General features: G+C 42.4%; 2 protein-coding genes across 3 annotated transcripts; one reads left to right on the forward strand and one right to left on the reverse strand.

The window, feature by feature from the left end:
* Positions 1 to 299: 299 nt before the first annotated feature.
* PTTG1 (PTTG1 regulator of sister chromatid separation, securin) lies at positions 300 to 4,684 on the reverse strand. Its single transcript, XM_066197087.1, has 6 exons — positions 4,577 to 4,684; positions 3,687 to 3,789; positions 3,212 to 3,390; positions 2,309 to 2,387; positions 1,401 to 1,550; positions 300 to 454 (listed from the first exon to the last, which is right to left on the reverse strand). Exons 2-6 carry the CDS (start codon positions 3,766 to 3,768, stop codon positions 375 to 377), a joined length of 570 nt encoding a protein of 189 aa, XP_066053184.1. The 5' UTR covers positions 3,769 to 3,789; positions 4,577 to 4,684; the 3' UTR covers positions 300 to 374.
* Positions 4,685 to 4,798: 114 nt separating this feature from the next.
* Positions 4,799 to 15,072, forward strand: SLU7 (SLU7 homolog, splicing factor). Of its 2 annotated transcripts, XM_066196959.1 has the most exons (16): positions 4,799 to 4,857; positions 5,222 to 5,421; positions 6,039 to 6,192; positions 6,448 to 6,528; positions 7,064 to 7,228; positions 7,375 to 7,440; positions 8,799 to 8,846; positions 9,345 to 9,476; positions 9,752 to 9,849; positions 10,666 to 10,733; positions 10,935 to 11,074; positions 11,850 to 12,011; positions 12,434 to 12,538; positions 12,725 to 12,799; positions 13,031 to 13,135; positions 14,026 to 15,072. In XM_066196959.1, the coding sequence occupies exons 2-16, from the start codon at positions 5,258 to 5,260 to the stop codon at positions 14,203 to 14,205; spliced, it is 1,743 nt and encodes a 580-aa protein (XP_066053056.1). In that variant the 5' UTR covers positions 4,799 to 4,857; positions 5,222 to 5,257; the 3' UTR covers positions 14,206 to 15,072. The 2 variants fall into 2 exon arrangements, with proteins under 2 accessions (XP_066053056.1, XP_066053057.1); XM_066196960.1 differs by lacking the exon at positions 8,799 to 8,846.
* Positions 15,073 to 20,176: the final 5,104 nt, after the last annotated feature.

The following is a 20,176-nucleotide window of genomic DNA, read 5'->3' on the forward strand; positions in this document are numbered from 1 at the left end:
TAAACAAGTTCAAAGGGAAAATACCAGAGGAGTACCAGCTCTAGTGCTTACCTTACACTAGATATACAACTTGGTTCAAGCCCTTGCATGTTTAATGGACCAAGTTAGGCAGTGAGGTCAGAAGAATTTCAACCTATCACACACACTCCAATCAACAGTACCAACTCCTAGATAGGGGTGACAACAGCCTTGCTTAGCTTATCCAGGCTCTGCTTTACCTGCTCGTCAGAATCTCCTCCTCAAATATCTATTTTACTACCTACATCTTGGGCTCATGAAAAAGGACATGTACAATAGTATATGGGTTAAACTAGCCTTTATTGAAATGCAGAACTATATCAAATTTGACCTCAAAAGAAACTTGAGAGCACACATTAAACATCATAATTTGGAGGTGGCATGTCAATGATCTCATCCAGGGTAGCAAGGAAGTCAGCAGTTGATTGTAGTAAGTCTGGAAGTTAGAAATAAATTAAATCAGTTTCTTAAACTCAGAATGCACACTAACATAAGCTAGCTCCCAGCAGCTCAGTATAAACCTCTTGAAGAAGCAAGGGAAATATTGCTTCATTGTATAAGCCTATGCCACCTCACTGATCAGTTTGCAAAGCACCACAGAAGATTGCTCAGAGTATTGCTTTTCACTGGGTAGAGTTAATTTTCTTCACAGTCTCAAGTAGGGGCTGTGGTTTGGACTTGTGCTGGAAGCGGTGTTGGTCATTCAGGGATGGTTTAGTTGTGTGAGCACTGCTCAGCAATAGAGTCAAGGCCTTTTCTGCTCCTCACCCCACCAGTGAGGAGGAGGCTGGGAGTGCTCAAGCACCTGGAAGGGAGCATAGGCAGAACAGCTGACCCCAGGGGATATCCCAGACCACATGGTGTAATGCTCAGCAGATAAAGCTAGGAGAAGAAAGGATGGACATTTGGAGTTATGGCAGTTGTCTTCCCAAGCCATCACTGCATGTGATGGGGCCCTGCTGTTGTGAGGATGCTGGACACCTGCCTGCTGATGGGAACTGAATGAATTCCTTGTCTTGCTTTTCTTAAATGCATGGCTTTTGCTTTACTTATCAGAACTGCTTTTATCTCAAAGCATGAGTGTTTTCACATCTCTTCTGATTTCTCCCCATCCCACAGAGCAGGGGAGCAAGCAAGCAGTTGTATGGTGCTGGCTGCAGCTGGGTTAGGCCATAAGGCAGCAACACCACTGAGACAACTGCCTGCACTGGCAGGGTGGGCCAGGGACACTGAGCTTGGCCACACAGCAGAGGCTGCTTGATACTGGTGCCCTGCTCTGGTAGCTCAGACAGCAACAACTCACTGCTGTAGCCAACTGGCTCTTTGCCCTAACCACTGATGAGCATTGTGTGTACTGAAAATCATGCAAAGTCTCCACTTACTGGATTCCCATGAAATCTCTTCCATCTTCACAGGTGAAGGAACCCTGTTCACACATCTGTCATACGTCCTTTCAAATACCATGAGGGGAACACCGCACAGGTTGATATTGCTTAGTTTGTATTCTTCAGGAAGATCAAAACTCTCAAAGTCTGTTTAAGAAAGACAATTAGTGTGCAGTAGCCAGGGAAGCTGCAAACTCTTCTAGACTAAATGAAATACAAGCCAATCTAAAACAACACAACAGTCTCCTCTCATTCACTTGCAGTTACATCATTTAGATGTCCATGAAACCCCATACACCAACCCTGATGAAAACACCAGACTGCCTAATAGAACTGATAATGCAAAGCAGTTAGTAACCTCAGCAAGCAAAGCACATGTTTTCATCAACACCACAGTCTTTGGCACAGTAGTTTTCACACACATCCACATGAAGAGGAAAGCTTTAAGGACACACTTTGAAGGACTGAGATAGAATATCTAAAATGGGCTGGCCGAAAAACAGCTTTAGAAGTTTAATCTTCAACTGTTCTATCCTACAGCAGGAATCTCTTCAGTTACAAATCATCTTGGCACACACTCTTCTATACTCCTTTGAATCCCTGTCTACTAGTCACTGTTTAATGAACTAAGAAGCTAATACATGGTTATCTGGAACTTGTTTCCTGTCACCACCATAAGAGATTCAGAATAACAAATCTGAGGCACAGCCACTACTGTTAGAAATGCCACCTCATTCCTGTTTAAGTATTTCAGAAGCAGCAAGCACCCTAATGTTTCAGAAAGGACTCAGGAGAAATGCAGTGCTGGCTTGTGTGCCACAGTAACTTGGACAAATTCTTAGAACAATGCCACCACTCGTGAAAGCCTTATTGTTAACTTTAATAACTACATCCATGGTTCTTACCTTGAGGATCTGAAGGAAACATATTTTCTATTTCTGGCCAATCTTCTTCAGCCACTGTATGGCAGCTTTCTAATCCAGTCTTTTTGTTAGTCATAAAAAGAAGAAGTAACATTATTTGAGCTACTGTAGCATATTTGTTGGGGCTTTCTTGTGCTGTTCAGGTCTACAGACAAGCATACTTGCTACACTTTGCTAAGTCAGGCCCAAATTCTAATGCCTTCAACACAAAGAAGATTAAGATGGGCAAATGTTTCAGCTGAGTTTATGCAGTGCAGCACTATATGTAGTGCTAAGAGATGACTGCCCTAGAACAAGTAACTCTTAAGATGTGGATAAGACATTAACTCAGACCATTTTCTCTAGAACTACATAGGTGGCCTGCTTTTAGGTAGGACAGTTATTTGTCTTCCTAGCAATTGTTCTGATCCCATGTTTTGGATTCATGATGAGAACAGCATTGATACACACAGCTTTTTCAGCTATTGCCAAGCAGTGCTTATACAGTCCAGGCTTTCTCTGCTTCTCACAACCCCACCAGAGGAAGAAGCCTGGGAGTGCACAGCCAGGACAGCTGGCCCCAGCTGCCCAGAGGAATATCCCACACTGCATGACACCTCAGCAAGAAAAACTGTTGGGAAAGCCGGGCTACCACTGCTCCGGGACTGGCAAGGCATTAGTCAGCTGTTGGCAAGGAATTAGTTTTGTTTTACCATGAGATTTTTAATTATTAAATTGCCTTAATCTCAGTCCATTATTTTTCTCACATTCACCCTTCCAATTGTCTCTCCCTATCCCATTAAGGAGAGAGGGAGCACCTGCGTGGTGCTTAATTATATCAGAGTTAAGCCACAACAGCAGGTAAATCATGGATCTCCCCTGCTCCCCAGCGTGTGTTATACTCACTTTGTTCACAGTGCAAGGCTGACTTTTCTGTTTTATCCTATCCATCTTGCTCGTGACTCCTTCAGTTTTATTCACATTTCCAAGAACCTTTCTGACAGAACGAGATGCGACTGGAGAAGTAGTGATTGCTTTTTTAGGAAGTGGAGTGTTAACTTGTGTTCTTTCAGCTAGGACTTTTGCTGGAATGGGGGGGAAGAGAAAAAAAAAGCAAACTTCAGCAACACTAAAGCTTGCCTAAGTAAATGCACAGGCTGGAAACTTAGCTGTAATGGAAATCCCTGTTCACCACATAATCCACACTTATGACAAAAGCACAGCGTTACCTTCAATTTTATACTACCTGGTGAGCTTGGAAGAATCGGTTGGGTAACTGGATTTATGAATAGAAACTATTACCATTAAAAGCAGAGCATAACAAAATGTGATTTATGGCCTTCACTTGATCCCTGACTGGCTCAGGGCAGCAAATACGCACAGGATCCTGAACGGAGCTTCAGCTGACTCTTGGGAGCATGCAGTTCACCATTCTCCTGATCAACAAAGATCACAGTTGCCATCTTCAGATGGATGAGACTACCCTGTAGAGCCCATAGCAGAAAAACAGAAAACACTTTTTGTCATTGTCTTACAACAACACACTTTTTAAGCAAGCCCCATTAAAAACAACCGAGGTATCACATATTGGTCTCTAGACAAGAACAAACCCCTACTTCCCACCACCATACAGTAGTTCAGCTAAAGCCCCTCAGGTTTGAAGGCACTATTTATTAGTGCTCCTGCATCGTGCTCATTACTGCCCTTACACAGGTGAGCAAGCAATTCCTCATTAAAGAGGTCTGCAGGAAAACTCAGAATCACAGTTAGTGAGGCTGGAAAAGATCTCAAAAATGAGCGAGCCCAACCTAAACACCACCATGGCGATCGCACCATGGTAATGAGCGCCACATCCAGCCTTTCCTTCAACACCTCCAGGGACAGTGACTCCACCGCTCCCCCGGGCAGCCCGTTTAAATGTTTAACCACCCTTTCTGTCAAGAATTCTTCCTAATGGCCAACTTAAATACCCCCCAGCACGGCTTGATGCCATTTCTTTTGGTCGTTTTGCTGGTTGCCGGAGAGAAAACACCGATCTCCACCTGGCTGCAATCTCCTTTCAGGTGATTGTAGCGAGCGGTAAGACGTCTCCTATGCCGCCTTTTCTCCAGGCTGAGCACGTCCACCCCCCAGCAACTCCTCACCAGACCGAAGCTCCAAACCCCTCCCCAGCTTTACTGCCTTTCTCGGGGCGAAAACTCCCTTCCTTTGTACAGCTTGAAGCAAGATTGGCAGTCTCAGACCGGCCCTACCCCCGAACCCTCAGCTTACCTCAGAAAGTGACAGCACAGGAGCAGCCAAAGCAGCAGAGCCCAAATCCCCCTCACCCAAGCCAGGGCACCCTCAGGACCAACGGCGCCACCTTTTAAACCGGCCCCGCGCCGCCCATTGGCCGCTTCGACCCACGCGCGGCAGCCGATTGGCTGACGGCGCCGCGCGCGCGCCGCTGCACGCCAGCTCAGGGGCGGGGCGGGGAGGGCACGGGGACGCGGCTCCGCCCCGGAAGTGAGGGGAGCCGCGGGGCATTGTGGGGCGGCGCCGCGGCCTGGCAGGTAAGCGGGGACAGAGGACCGGGATCGGGATCGGGACCGGGATCGGGATCGGGATCGGGATCGGGATCGGGATCGGGATCCGAGAGTGTGGCTGCTGTAGGCTCCGAGCAAGTGTTGGTGTCCCCCGCCCGGGTCTGGCGCGGCTTCCCCGCGGTCGTTCTCTTGCGGGGTCCGCGCAGGCCCAGCTCTCACGTAAACAGTAAGGTAATTCTGTGTTTGCGGCATTGGGGATTGTTTTTCAGGCCAGAGGTATGTCAGGAATGCATAATACGGAGTTAGCGCATTTCACTGAGTGACACAATCACGCTGAAGAGCTGTGATGTCACAGAGTATTGATCTCTCAGGCTTTCCTTTTGTTTTCCAGGGTTTGGGTTTTTTTCTGCTAAGGAAAGCAGCCCAAATGGCCTCGGGTGCGGTGGCGAACGCCCCTCCTGCAGGAGGGGCAAATGATGTGAGCCTGGAGGAGCCCAAGAAGATGACAAGGGAAGATTGGAGGAAAAAGAAAGAATTAGAAGAACAGAGAAAACTAGGAAATGCTCCCGCTGAAGTGGATGAAGAGGGAAAGTATGTTTCACTAAAGCTGTGGTTATTCTAAAGCTGCTGAGGAAAAACGTCTTTTCCTGTTGTGGTTACAGAACAATTGTGAGGGTAGCACGTGATTTCAGTGTGAGTTGCTGTAGTAGTAAATAGTCAAACGTTGTCTTCTAATATTCCAGTTATCAGATATTTTTTAGAAAAACATAGGTTCAGTGTTTATTTTCTGTCAGCTACTGACAGTTCTGCTGAAAAGTCCAATCCATGACGCTGATAACGTGGTATTTTAAAAGTGAGCAAAACATAGTGCAGGGGTCTTTTACTGTGTACCTCGTCTGTTGCCTCTCTCTCTTGCTTCTACAGGGGTTGTTGCTTCTGAGAAGAGAAATGTTGCTATATTTCTTTGCTCAGTAACATTACACAGAATAATTTGATTTGAAGGCAGGAGTTTGGGTGAATTGGGTGGCAACAAAATCTCAAAGTCTGTGTTTGTCAAACTGAGAGTTTATTTTGAAGTGGATCATACTCTTCATTATTTATTATCGCCCCTAAAGCACTTGAACTTTAGTGTGAAGGTTGTTTGTTAGACTGAGTTGTTCTGGGTTTTTTCCCGGTGCCATGTGCTCACTGCACAACATCTTTTACAGAGACATCAACCCTCATATTCCCCAGTACATCTCCTCAGTGCCCTGGTACATAGATCCTTCTAAGAGACCCACTCTAAAGCACCAGAGACCGCAGCCAGAGAAGCAGAAACAGTACAACTCCTCTGGAGATTGGTACAAACGAGGAGTTCAGGAGGTATGCAAAGTGTTTTTCTCATGGAATAAGGATTTGAGTTGATGACACGAGGAGATTTCTGGTTCTGTGGTTTTGAGAGGGGCAGGAAGTTTTATTCAGCAGGCAAATCACAGAGCCTGGTGATAATCAAAGCACGTCTTTGGGCTTTGGGGAGGGTACTCACCCTTGAGTGGTGCTGAAAACATGAATTATGTTGTTGGGAACCCTTGTGTGAATGTGCCAGAGTGTCCCAACCTGCCCTTGTGTTCCCTCCAGCACGCTGTGGCCACCAGGTACCGCAAAGGGGCCTGTGAGAACTGCGGGGCACTCACACACAAGAAGAAGGACTGTATGGAGGTAAATTTCCCTTCTCTCCCTCTCTTAACGCCATGAGTATTCTAATCTCTGTGAAAAATAGCTGGCTACAGATCAAATACTGCATTTGGAAAAGCTGTTCTGAAAAACGTTACATGTAGCGAGAGAGTGAGAGGCGGCCTAGAATTTTCTAAATAAATTATTATGTAGGAAAAGTGATACAATTCAGTGTGTCATCCATCAATTGTTTGTAATAAAATCTGAAGTAACAGGTGCAAGTGTTATTTTCCTGTTAATTGCATTAACTCAAGTGCTGTTGTGTCTGTCTTTCTGCTTCATCTCAGGTAGAAGCCACCCCCAGAAACTGTTTTAATTGCTTTCATAATTGTAGAAAATACAAACAGGAGTTTATGAGGTTGGAAGTCAGTTGTTCTACATAAAAGTGCAGAACTACAATCCACAGCCTTACAGTGCTGAATTCAACTTGCCTTAGAGGAGCTTGGTGGATAGTATTTTTAAAGGGATATGAGTGAGTAACTTAATGGACTGATCTAACCATCTTTTTTTTTCCTTTCAGAGACCCAGGAAAGTTGGAGCAAAGTACACAGGCATGAACATTGCCCCAGATGAGCACATGCAGCCTCAGCTGATGTTTGACTACGACGGGAAGCGGGACCGCTGGAACGGTTACAACCCAGAGGAGCACATGAAAATCGTCGAGGAGTATTCCAAGGTTGATTTGGTATGTAAGTGCTGTGATTTACTGGGGAGAGAGTTATTGTTGGGTGAGGCTGGGCTGGGAGGAGGGACACTTGTAATGTGCTCTGTTGATATTAGAACTGGTGCTAAAAAGAAATATTTGAACAAATGCATTTTCATGTTCCACAGGCCAAACGTACACTGAAAGCCCAGAAGCTTCAGGAGGAGTTGGCATCAGGGAAGCTGGAGCAAGTGGTAAGTAAACTTACATAATTTATTTTTGCTTAGGCTGAATAAATATAAATCAGATTATTTCTGCTTTCTAGTTCTTTTACTCTCTATACAGGGTCTGCTGTTGGGTTTTACACCTTTCAGTAATTTAAAGGTTTTCCTAGCACCAGCATGTTCTGTGTCACACTCAAGAACTTGAAGCATTTTCTTTCAAATGAGAATTGCTTTGTGTTCCTCTTATGGGCAGAAATTCTGTGTGATTATTACTGTTGCTGAAATGGAATTTGGGGTCAGAAGAGCTTGTTTTCCATGTAGTAATTTTTTTCATGTGCTGAAATGCTTTTCTCGTATTTAAAGATTGGTATGGTCTGACTAGTGCTGAGGTGATGACTGTGCATTGGTTTAGTAATATTCAATATAAATTGGAATAGGAAGGTGTTTCATCAAGAAACAGCAAATTGGTTTAAGATAAAATCGCTGCACAGTGACTTACAAAATGGGGACAAAAACAGAGACTGCTGCTGGTCAGAAGTAGGTTTTTAAAGCCTCCTTGCAGAGGTTGTGGCTGTCCCCTCGTCGGTTGTCACTAGATGGCACAGTGAGCTCGAGCTGCCACCCAGCCCAAACTACAGTGCTGTGACCTCCCCAATAGAAGAGATCCTTCCTCTTTTCATGCCTGTTTTATGAACCAAACACTGTTGGCTTTTGTGTTCCTACTGCTTATAAAATGGAACTGTAAGAAGAAAAGTGTGTTTGAAATTTAACTGTGTCTGAGGGAGAGGACTGACACTGATTTGCGTGGTCAATGCTGGCCAGTTGCTGGCCCGTGTTCCAGGGCTCACAGCTGTTCCCATCTTGAAATTCCCATGCTGCAAGTGTTGTTCAGTTAAAGACTAAGCAGGTTAAGAAAATAAAATCTGGCTGTGTTTGTCAAACTTAAACTCTGCCTTGTCTTTCAGGCTCAGTATTCCTGTAAATCCTGACTAAATTCTTGAATTCGTATCTCCTTAATTCTTTTTTAAGCTTTCAGAGTTGAAACTTGGTTACATTTGCATGATATGGAATGTTATAGTCTAAATCCTCAGTGTTCAAAGGCATAACAAGCTCTAAATAACAGCAACAGTTTTAGAATTTGCTGTTCTTGCAAACAATTGGAAATTTTGTTGGGGATAGAGTGAAAAATTCTCCAACATGTGTCTGTCACAGAGACAGCTAAGAGCATTTCCCTAGAATGTTATGTAGCAGTGTTTCTGCATTTGGGGCCAGTGGTAAATTCTATTTTGTATCCAGCATGAAGCTCTGCTTTGACTGCCCTTTGTATGCCATCTTGCCTTTTTCCACCACCTTGTCTTGTCTGCTGATGTGCTCTTTGTTTGCTGCAGAACTCCCCAAGACACCAGTGGGGAGAAGAGGAGTCAAATTCACAGACAGTAAGATGATTACCCACTGCATCACACCATGGGCAAAGAAGGAACCTGTAGTTAGTGGAACAGTAAAACAAGGGTGGCACAAGGGTTTGAATGTTGTGTCCATGCCACTGCCCACCTCTTCTTTGGGCAGAGGTTGCTGGATTTCATGAAGAGGCTTTTTGTTTTAATTCCTATGTGTTGTCAAACCTTTGAAATGCAAGCACATAACTAGATTTTAACATGTGGTATATTTTGACAAAAATAACTGTTTTCTTAATATCATCATAGTTACGTTCTGATAACTATTTCCATAGAAGGAAGTGAAAATTCTGTAACAAGAGTTATTCTGAAGCGTTGAATGTTAGATTAGCCTGAGAGCACACTTAAACCCAGGTAAACTGTGCCACATTGTAACTACAGGGATTGCAGAATTTTAAGAGAACCAGTAAAATCAGATTCTTGTACGTGTCTCTAGAGGGAAGGAATTCTTTTAGTTACAGATCTTCCGTTTTTCCTCAGGAAAGAGATCATAACAGTGAAGATGAAGATGAAGACAAATATGCAGATGACATTGATATGCCTGGGCAGAACTTTGACTCCAAAAGACGCATCACGGTCCGAAATTTACGTATTCGGGAAGACATTGCTAAGGTGAGTAAAGAATTCTGTACAGATGGTCATCTGTATTCTTGAGAGGTAATTTCAATTATACATTCAGTTATTAATGACTTTGTTTGTGGGTCTGGGGGTTTGGAAGTTAAAGTCTATTCTCAGTTCTGTTCCTGCCCATATTACAACCTCATCAAGGTCATCCTTTTTAAAGATAGAACTTTTTAAAACATCTCAACTGGAGGATGCAGGAGTAACCTCAGTTCTTTAAAAATCAAAAATATTAAGTATCTTTTATGTCGTTTTCTTTTCCCTAGTACTTGAGGAATCTAGATCCAAACTCTGCTTATTATGATCCCAAAACAAGAGCAATGAGGGAGAACCCTTATGCCAACACAGGCAAGAATCCAGATGAGTAAGTAAAAACGAGGTCGTGCTTGTATATTCAACAAAATTCTTAAAACTGAGACTAATACTTTTATATTTTCTTTTACCTCTATGTCCTTTAGCTAATGAATCTCTAGTCAGTTTTGTATACACATATTAGTAAACCTAGAGAAACCTCTGTTTTATTTAGGAACACATTTTGGTTTAACATATAAAAGTGGTATTTTTGTAAGACTGACTGATCCTTAATCTTCATGAACATGTGGACCACAGTTTAGTGTAATTATCTCTACAAGGACTAGGGCACTGCTGCATCTAGAGGAGATGCCTGTGAACAATTATTATAGTTATGTAAAGTATTTCAGTAACCATATCTTAAACTTTATCCCTTATTTCTTGGTTCTGGAGACTAGTGTGATGTGTTTGTGGTACCTAACAAGATACTTGAATTAGGAGTAAGATCTCCTATATTAGTGGATTCTGCACACAAAAGGTGTGAAAGCTTTGGCATTGTCTAGATAACTTATCATCAAAGCTGCCATAGGCTGGCTTTTGGCTGCACACCTGGCTGTCTCCCTTAAACCCTGAGTCAGACACTTGACTTGTGTTGTGCTGGGAACCTACAGAGCAGACAGGCTGAGAGTAAAGCATGTATTCAGAGAACAGTAATTGGATTAGCTCACTGCCTAAAATAGAATGGCAGTACCTAAATGATAGCAAATAATGCTCTTTACATCTCTCCTTGCCCCCAGCTAGAGAATTTTTACTTGCCTGTTGCACTTCTATGTTTGTGTTTAAGATGAAATCACATTACAAATGCTGAGAATTGTGTTCTTTCCTGCAGGGTTGGTTATGCAGGTGACAACTTTGTTCGCTACACAGGCGATACCATTTCCATGGCACAGACTCAGCGTAAGTGGGGTTTGGGTTTGGGGGTTGTTGAAGGAAATTGACTTAAAACACTTAACAATGCTGCTTTCTTGCCAAAGAGAAATAAGTAAATCTTTATAGGTGGAGGCCTTCTTTCAAAGTGCTTCGGAATTCAAGGATGTAATTTGAATGTGTATGTCAGTTTTAGAGTAAGTACTGAGTGGAACCTCTTTGTGTACACAGTGTTTGCCTGGGAGGCTTATGACAAGGGCTCTGAAGTTCATCTGCAAGCAGACCCCACAAAATTAGAGCTCCTTTATAAATCTTTCAAAGTGAAAAAAGAAGACTTCAAGGCACAGCAGAAGGAAAGCATCCTAGAGAAGGTAACAAGCATTTGGGTTTATTTAATAGGAATTCTGTTGAGTTTGAAGTCTGAGTCTTGGGGAACAAGTCAGATTACTAATCCTATGTGAGAGGGTGTCAGCTGTTCTCAGCAGCTTAGACTTAAAATATGTTTATATTTATACACACTATCTCATCAATTGATGAATTATATTATTTAGTATAGGGACCTTTGAAGGTCTGCTGATATTTATATTACTGGGAGCTCTTCCCTTAACTGTCAGAATTTCTCCACTGAAGAAATCTGAATTTCTTTCTAACTCAAATTTTGGGTATGGTCTGTTAGATAAATACTTACTTCCTATTTTGCAACTTGTTTCTTGGACAACTGAAAAAGAACTAAATAATCCATTTAGCTTCTAACTATGTCAACATTCAAGTTTGGAGGGGGACAGGTGGTATTGCCCTGGTTGTACCTGAGCTGTCTGGCTTGGTCTCTGAAGTTTTTCTGCTTTGAGTGAGGAGTATCACTGTTGTCATGCTCCAAGCATAAAACAAAAACAAACAAAAGCACCACAAAAGACAACACACACACACACAAACCCCCCACAAAACTGAACACCAAAAGACACCACAGAGGCCATAGGAGATGATGTATTTCTGTCTTAACTCTCCACTAAAGATTAAACTGTTTCTGTCCACTTTTGTGCCTTCTTGACAAAGTAGCAGAGGTGCTGGTTTTGAAATGTTTGCTTAACTGTATAAAAGGTGGGATTTTTTCAAAACTATTGTATGTCATTTCTATTTGCATTTTAGTATGGAGGACAAGAACATTTAGATGCCCCCCCAGCTGAACTGCTGTTAGCTCAAACAGAAGATTATGTGGAGTATTCTAGGCATGGAACAGTCATCAAAGGACAGGAGAAAGCTATTGCTTGTTCTAAGTATGAAGAGGATGTGAAGATCAACAACCATACAGTAAGTCCTAGATTGCATTAAAATTTTTAAAAATTAACTACCTTCCCGTTGGAAGTATATTAGGATGCAGTACAATATAATTAATACACCAAGTATATTTCTCCTGTTTCAATGTGACACTCTCCCTTTTCTACTAAGGAGAAACTTCAGATTGTCATAGTTATGATGTGAATTTGAAGAGTTGCCACGGCAATCTTTAACTAAAGGGGAAGTCACTCAATTTGCCTTCCACTTAGAATATTAGTTGACCACGTCCAGTAGCGCTTCTCTTTTTTGACAGTGTACCTGTAAGGCTCATGTAAAATAGCAAAAGTATTTCTCTTAGCTTCCTTTTTGAGTAATTCGCTTACCAGGGTATCAGCTCAGGAGTAAATTTTAGCCTGCCTCTTTCAGGAGTCCCTGTATGGTGTGTTCTCTTGCAGTGCATTTGGGGTTCGTACTGGAAAGAAGGCAAGTGGGGTTACAGGTGCTGTCACTCCTTTGTCAAGTACTCCTACTGTACAGGAGAAGCTGGGAAAGAAATTGCTGTGAGTATTCTCTTGTTTATTCATGTGGAAAGAGCTAGGAGTATTCATATTCCTTACTTAAGGTTTAGACTGTTTTGCTTTTTGGGGGAGGTTGGTTTTTTAGCGATTTGTGGGATTTGGTTTTTTTGTCCTTCCCCTTTCAGATGTGGTCAGTAACAGGTATCTTTGTTCTTGTCTGTTGTGTAGAACACAGAGGCAAGTTTAATGGAAGAGCAGCCTGAGGAGGATGAACACATGACAAAACCCAAAACACTGATGGAGGTAGGATGTTTCCCTTTCTCAGGAAGACAGATACTTCTCAACATTTTAACTACAAAATTCTGTAGAGTCATAATAAGCCTGAAAATTACTAGACTGCATTATTATATCATTAACATCTCCACTGAAAACCAAGCTCTCAAATAGCATTAATAGAAGTTTGGATTTAGTGGTTTGGGCATTATTAATTCTGGCTAGTTGAATCTTAACAGTAACTTGTTTCCCACCTTACAGATCCACCAAGAGAAACAGAAAGAGAAGAAAAAGAAGAAGCACAAGAAGAGCTCAAATTCCGACAGTGAGGGTGAAGAGAAAAAGAAGCAAGAAAAACTCAAAAAGGTGCACTGTAATCTTCAGTGGCTTTGTGGCAAAAGGAACATGACATATTTTACAGCATCAGTTTTATGAAGCCGATAATGTAGTTCTTGGTGATGTACCATGGGGTAGTTTGATGCTAATTTTGAGCGAAATCAAATTTAAAATTTAGATGTTAGATGTTCTAAAGTCCCCTATTCCTCAGGCAAACCTTCAATAAATACTTAGTTTCGAAAGATTTAATTTAGATGACTTAGAACATTTCATGTCTAGGCACCTATTACACCTGTAGGTCTATAAAAGACACTGCAGAACACAATGATTTGTGTATGGAAGAAAGATGGAGAGATCAAAGGCAGTGTCTAATCTTACCTTAGCACTTTGTATCCCAGGCTTGGCCAAGTCTCACAGCTGATGTAATAAATCCTTGCCCCAAGCAAGCTGCACGGCAGCCTGCCTTGGGCTGCTCTGAGAGGAAACCTGCTAAAACCATGGTTAATTCAAGCAGGGTACAAATGCAGCTTCTTTTCCAGTAACAACGGTAGTTGTGAGATAGCACAAAGCATTTAAAAATTAAAACCCCAAACACATAACAACAAATAACAAACAATTCATTTGTACTTGCTAGACCATGATTATATTTTAGGTAAATCCTGTGAGTTTCTTACTTGATGTTGACATTTGGGAAGAGATGAAAGTGTCTTGTGTACTAAATAGCATTTTACCATCATTTTATGTTAAACACTAAAAAGTGAGCATTAGGTGAAATGTGCTGTGGGTGGGCCAGATGTGCTTTGCTTATCCCACCCTTGTGCCTGCTCCTTGTCCATCATACAAGAATCTAAGACAAACCTTCATTGTTCTTTGTTTAACTTCCATTGTAAAAATTTTGATTCCCTTTGCTCTCATTTCAGGCTCTAAATGCTGAAGAGGCTCGACTTCTCCACATCAAAGAACTGATGCAGCTGGATGAGAGGAAGAGGCCATACAACAGCCAGTATGAAGCCAGGGAGCCAACAGAAGAGGAGATGGAGGCCTACAGAATGAAAAGGCAGAGACCTGACGATCCCATGGCCTCTTTTCTTGGGCAGTAGTCACAGGAGGCGTCCTTCCAGTACAGGAGGCTGTTTCCACAGTTGTTTATAACTCTCTAGGCACTTCACTTGATTCCCTTGCACATGTCTGAAAAGGCAGAAACCTTTTTGTGCTCTGAAGAAATTCATGAAGGCTTCTTTCAGCAGGCTTGAGCACTCTAGTACTTCCTGGAGTTCTGTAAATGTGTGTGTGTGTATACAGATACAGGAACATCTATATAATATATGTATAGATAAAATACATACACTTACTCTGTAAGTTCTTGAAGGAGAAGAGATCTGACTGAAATCCTAGGTTTATTTGGCCAACTAATATACATTTATGTATATATTTGGCCAGCTAATGCATAAAGTTGTAATACAGGCAAACTGACTAGTCAGAAGAAATGGTCAGCAGGTGTCAATATGGAACAAAAATTGTTGGCAAAAAATTGACACAACTACTACTAGAGCTTCTTACTTGTAAAGCCTGTCTCATGACTGTAAAAGAATACATAGTTTCTTGATCACTTTGCAGTAAGTACTTTGGAAATGTAAAAATTAATTCCTTTGTTCTGGTTAAATCAATGTAAAGACCTTAAGTGCTGTCTAGCCTTTTAAATGAAAGGGTTCGAAGAAGCTGACTGTAGGGTGTTAAATTCCAATTGTTTCTTCAGATGTATTTTCACAGAAATTTCAGTTGCAAAGATCTGAGTTCTTGGGTTTCCTTTTGATAACAGTATGCTGTTCCATGGTGTGACACCGAGTGTCAGGCTCCAATCCCCTGTGAGAACGTGAAGCAGTATCTGCTTTGGTTTGGCAATGTTAGTCCTTAAATGGGAGTTTTCCCCTTTTAACTAATTAAAAGTTGAAGAACTGGGTAAAAAACTGCTCGGCATGCCTTTGGAGTTATTTCTATTGAGGCTTAAACTGTCTTTCCAAGGAGAAACTGCTGTTCTGCACAAATAATTACATATGGAAAACGTACCTGTAAGTGTCCTGTGTGTGCTTTCACAGACACTTTGAGGACTGAATGTTTTGATTTGGCACATGCAGCCAGTGATGGCCATTCTGCAACTGCTGTGGGCTTGGTCAGTGCCAGGTTCAGTCTGAGGGAAGAGGAGCTGTCAAAAGGGTTCCTTGAGCTGTTTACATACCTTTCTCAAAGCTGCAGTTTAGTCTAAAAAAAGTCTGAAAGACGTAATTCTTTATAAAGGAGGTAATTCAGAAATAACACAGGAAATAACACAAAGGAAATTTCAAGACTTTGGAAGCTGTGGATTGACTGCATGGAAACTCTAATACATCGAGTCTCTAATGAATTTATGTGAAGTGATTGTTCAGGGATTAAAATACAACCTAAATTTAGAATACTTGGATTTCACCAAGGAGTCAAACCCAAGCACTTGGGGCAATAGTTGATCCTTGCCAGATCTTTAGTCTGGACTGTAAAGGAATAAAGCTCCGTTAAAGGGTTGTCAGGTTATTTATTTTAACCTTGAGAGGACAGTGTGTTATCCTGAGACTTGTTCCTGAACAACTGTAACATTTATCTGATGATTTAAAAAAACCCCTCATGCATACATTTCTAGCTAGAATACTCCAGTCAGATGGATAAACATTTGTCAGAATAAATAACAGGAAATGTGAAGCAATGCTGATACACTCAGAACCTTTCAGGAATAAACAGACCTGTCTGGTTTTCATCACGAATATGAAATGGCATTTCTCCTCTTTGGGAGTTCAGCAAGAGCTGAACAGCCCCACAGCTCCAACAGATGCAGAACCAGAGCCAAGCTTAGAAGTACCTGGATGTGAGCAGCTCAGGGATGTCTCAGTCCCCCCCTGCCTTCCTTTGGCACCAGCTGCTCTCCTTTCCCCACAGCAGATCCCAAGCTCCAGCACAGAGGGGACACCTCAATGCCATGTGTGTCCATGGTGAGCGGCATGGTCTGGAATTGCTTTGGAATGGTCTGGAATTGTGGTATTTCTGAGGTGTCTCAGGGGGGTTTGGGGAGCCTCTTCCAGCACCCCAGTGGAATCGGAGCTTTCATTTGAGCTCGCGTCTCTTGAGCTAAGAACTTGTGACCATAACCTGAGGTGACCCTGCCAGTGCCAACACAGCTCCCCTGGGGCACCGTTATCTCACATCAGAAATCTGCTCTGGTCAATAGAGCAGGGAACTGGAAATAAACAACTTGCTCCCTTTTACCCTTAACTTACTGGATGAAAGTGGGTAAACAGTAGTGGAGCCTCAAATATGTCCATTGAGGAGCTTCCCTCAGCTCTGTGTCTGAGAAGTGTTGAGTTCAAAGCACCTTTATATATGTAAATATATCTATTGCAAGTAATTTTGCCTAAATTATATAAAACTGAATGGTAAAACAAAAAGAATTTGCACATATTAAATAAAATACATTTTAAGTCAATTGTCATCATGAGACTAACAGAATTTCACATGGTGTATCTGGGAGAATTGCTTCTTTTAATGTATGTAAAACCAAATTTGAAAAGCAGAGATCAGTTGTAGCATCTTGTATATCCCCTCACAGGATTTTCAGAACCTTGTTTGCTTCCTGTTTTCTATTAATGACTTCTTGCAACTTTACCACATGAGAAACATCTTGAAATTTGTTCCGAGTTTCTTCCTATAGTGAAAACTCTGCAAAATTTTTTGGAAATTTCCATTGTGCATGGCTTGCAGGATAAGGTTCTTACTAGCAGGAATGTTTCATAGAAAAGAAAATATGTGCTTCCCAAAATATTAAGTGTAAAATGGCTTTGATATCATCCCAATGCCTTCTGAAGTTCAGGGAAACTCCAGAATTTAAATGATTAACTGGCATTTCCAGACTCCTGGCCAAACCAACACTTATCACATCTGAATGTTCTGTTACTAATGAGCCAGCTTTGCTTGGAGCCCTCTGAGACCCTTTTTAGTGTTTGATTACTAGAATAATATTGCTTTTACTTGTGAAAATATGTGCTCAAGTTGCCTTGGGTGACAGCCTGATTTTTTTTTTTTTCCCCCAAAAGCTACATTGACAGAACCACAGGATGGTTTGGGTTGGAAGGGACCTTAAAGATACCTAGCCTCACCCAGGCTGCCCTGAGCAGGGACACCTTCCACTAGACCAGGTTGCTCCAAGCTTTGTCCAGCCTTGGCCTTGAACACTTCCAGGAAGGAGGAGTCCGTAACCAGGGTCCACATTGCAGAGACAGAGACCAGATCCTCCTGGGTCTGCAGAAAGCAAAAGCACACGAGAAAGAAATGCCTGTTGTCAAGTCATAATTCTAAATTAGTCTGTCCTCAAAACCCAGACCTTCATGTTCTGTATCTCTGTTGTTCCCTGTAATTTTTGCCTTTTTTTTTGTCCCCCACTGCTGGGTTGGGGCTTCATTGCTGTTCAGCCTTGTTTTATCTGGGACCATGGCAGAGCTGGCCCGCTCTGGATCTGGAACTTACTTGTGTAATGCTCCTTTTTCTTTGACATCTAATGACCACATGATTTATTTAACCTCCTGTAACAAAGCCCCCGTTGTGCTGAGTGTTGTGAGGGAAAGCAGAGAGCTTGCTCTGTAACTGGAGTGATAGCCTGCCAGGAGCCCCCCTTGGAATTTATTTTTCTAAGTGCAGAGGAGAGCAGCACATCCACGGTGACAAAAGCAGGCAACAGCTGGCATTGCTGCTCTTCAGCTGGACCCTTGCCCCAGGGGAACCATGATGTCCCTCTCTTCTCACTTCTCTGGCATTTTGCAGTGTTTAAAGAAACAAACAGATCACCCTTCCAATGGGACCTGCTTATTTGCACTTTATGTTACTCTTTTAATACCTGTCTGCAAGTGTAGTTCCTGAACCTTTTTTTTTTTTTTAATGTACTGATAAGTTGTGTTTAAATTCTGGTTTTATAAATATCTGGAAAAATGAGAGTGTCCAGCTTCTGTTGAATGACGCATTCCCTGAGCAAAATGTCCTGATTCTTTTTTGAAGCCTCTCTCTTTTAAAGAAAAGAGTTTTGCCATTAATTTGTGTGGAATCATTATCAGACTCAATGCAGAGTTCTGGTAAATCTCTGTTTGATGGTAGAGTGCTGGATACACATCCATGTTCCAGGTACACACCTCTGCAATGAGCTCAGGGCATCCCAGGCTGGAGGGACAGGCCCTAATGATTTCCATATTTCATGCCCACACTCCTTTCCATATTGAAGGAAGCTCAGCAGCGTTCTCCTCTCTCTTCTCTCTCCTTTCTCCTGACATTGACCCAAAATTCACCCAATTCCTCTGTTAACTCTTTCAGCTCAATAAACCATCAGGAAACTAAACAAAAGCCCTGATCAGCTTTTGCCAGATCAGCAAACTGAGGCAGCTCAGCCGAGTCCAAGTACTGGAGCCTCAGCAAGGCTGGTGTGGTGGACAGGGGAGAGAGGGGGTGAGGCAATCTCTCCCTTCCAGCAGCAACTCAGACTCATTTCCACTTAAATAGCTTGAGCAGATTCTGCTCTGAGGACCAGGGATCACTGGTGATCTATGAGCAACATGAAATGAAGTTCATCTTCTTTGAGAAAAAATATTAAACGGTGAAATTAAAACCACTTATTCAGGCTGGTACAGCCCCTTGAATCAGAAAGTAAAAATGTCCCAGTGCTGTGTGATAGGATATTCGCTTCCTCTGGGTTCAAAGAGCCCAGACAGTGCTGGTGTAGTACTTCAATGTGCTCACATGGTTTCAGATGGAAAAACAAAATTTGGTTGGCTTAAAATTTGTTTACTTTTCTAATGAGGCTTCCAGATGCGATTTGATTGTTCCCACCTAAAAATCTACCCTTATATATTTTACCAGGGACAAATCATGTAACCTTATTCAGTCAGACTCCTAGTGAAGATTTACATTTCTAAAAGAAGTCACTTCAATTTAAGGTGGTTTTTTGAAAGTGTGCTTTCCCCAGCACATAGCTGCTTCCTTCTGCTCCATGCTGCAGCCAAAATCCCTGTTCCTTGCAACTGCTTGTAGTGCCGAGAAGTGGGAAACCAGCCTTGGAAGAGGCATGAGGAGAGGAAATTCCCCTAAGTTGCTTTGGCTGCAGAACATTTTGTATATAAACCAGGGACTGAAGGAACACAGGGACCTGTCTTTGATCCACGGAACATCAGGATGACTTAGAACAATAGCAGCGACTTTAACCTTTCTTCTGTAAAGTCTTACAAATTAACCAGATAATAGGCGGTGTAAAAAAATTTAAAAAAAAAAAAAAAAAAAAAAGTTGGTTATGTGTTGTTATAAGGTCATGGAGAAGGATTAACTCCTGTAGGAATTATTGGATTCTAGTGAAAAAATAATGAAAATGTGTCAGTAATGACACTGCCTTAGCCCTCTGTCCTGGTGTGGTCACAAGGTAGGGCAGCCACATCTGTGAAGGGTGGGGCTGATGAGCTCTCTCAGGGATATTATTTTATCCCTTTTGTCCATTAGGCTGCTGTTACTTGGATGGTTTTGGTGGCTAAACCCCAGGATTTTTATTTTTCCTTGCTATCAGTGCTGCCACTGACCTAGTTCTGCAGCGAGTAACTGCACAGCCATCTGTATCCCAGCTGATGCCAAGGAATGAAAATAACCCTGAAAGGTAACAGCCCTCTGGCTGAAGGGAGGGTTTATGGGCAGCATTTGTTATTTGTGTGGCTTCCCCTTTGGGCTGCACTTTCCAACACCTGGTAAAAAAGGCTGGGAAGGCAGAAGTGCTGGGAACAGCCTCACAAGGCTCAGGGGGTTTGGCCAGCCCTGCCCACAGCTCCTCACTGGGGTTTACTTTATCCTGCTCTATGGGGTTCAAGCAGTAATGGCTTGGTGTATTTGGGGCGCTTAGAGAGAAGAGTCAGTCACAGCCACGAGAAATTATTTTAATGTTGAGTTTCTCTGCTGTCCCCGCTGCCTGTACATATTTCTCTGGTGTTGGCACTGTCCCCGGCAGTAAAGGGGCAGTGGCAGAATGTG

The sequence above is a fragment of the Chamaea fasciata genome, unplaced genomic scaffold (assembly GCF_029207755.1).
Source record: "Chamaea fasciata isolate MVZ Bird 193981 ecotype frontalis unplaced genomic scaffold, bChaFas1.0.hap1 SCAF_15, whole genome shotgun sequence".
Lineage (NCBI taxonomy): Eukaryota > Metazoa > Chordata > Aves > Passeriformes > Sylviidae > Chamaea > Chamaea fasciata.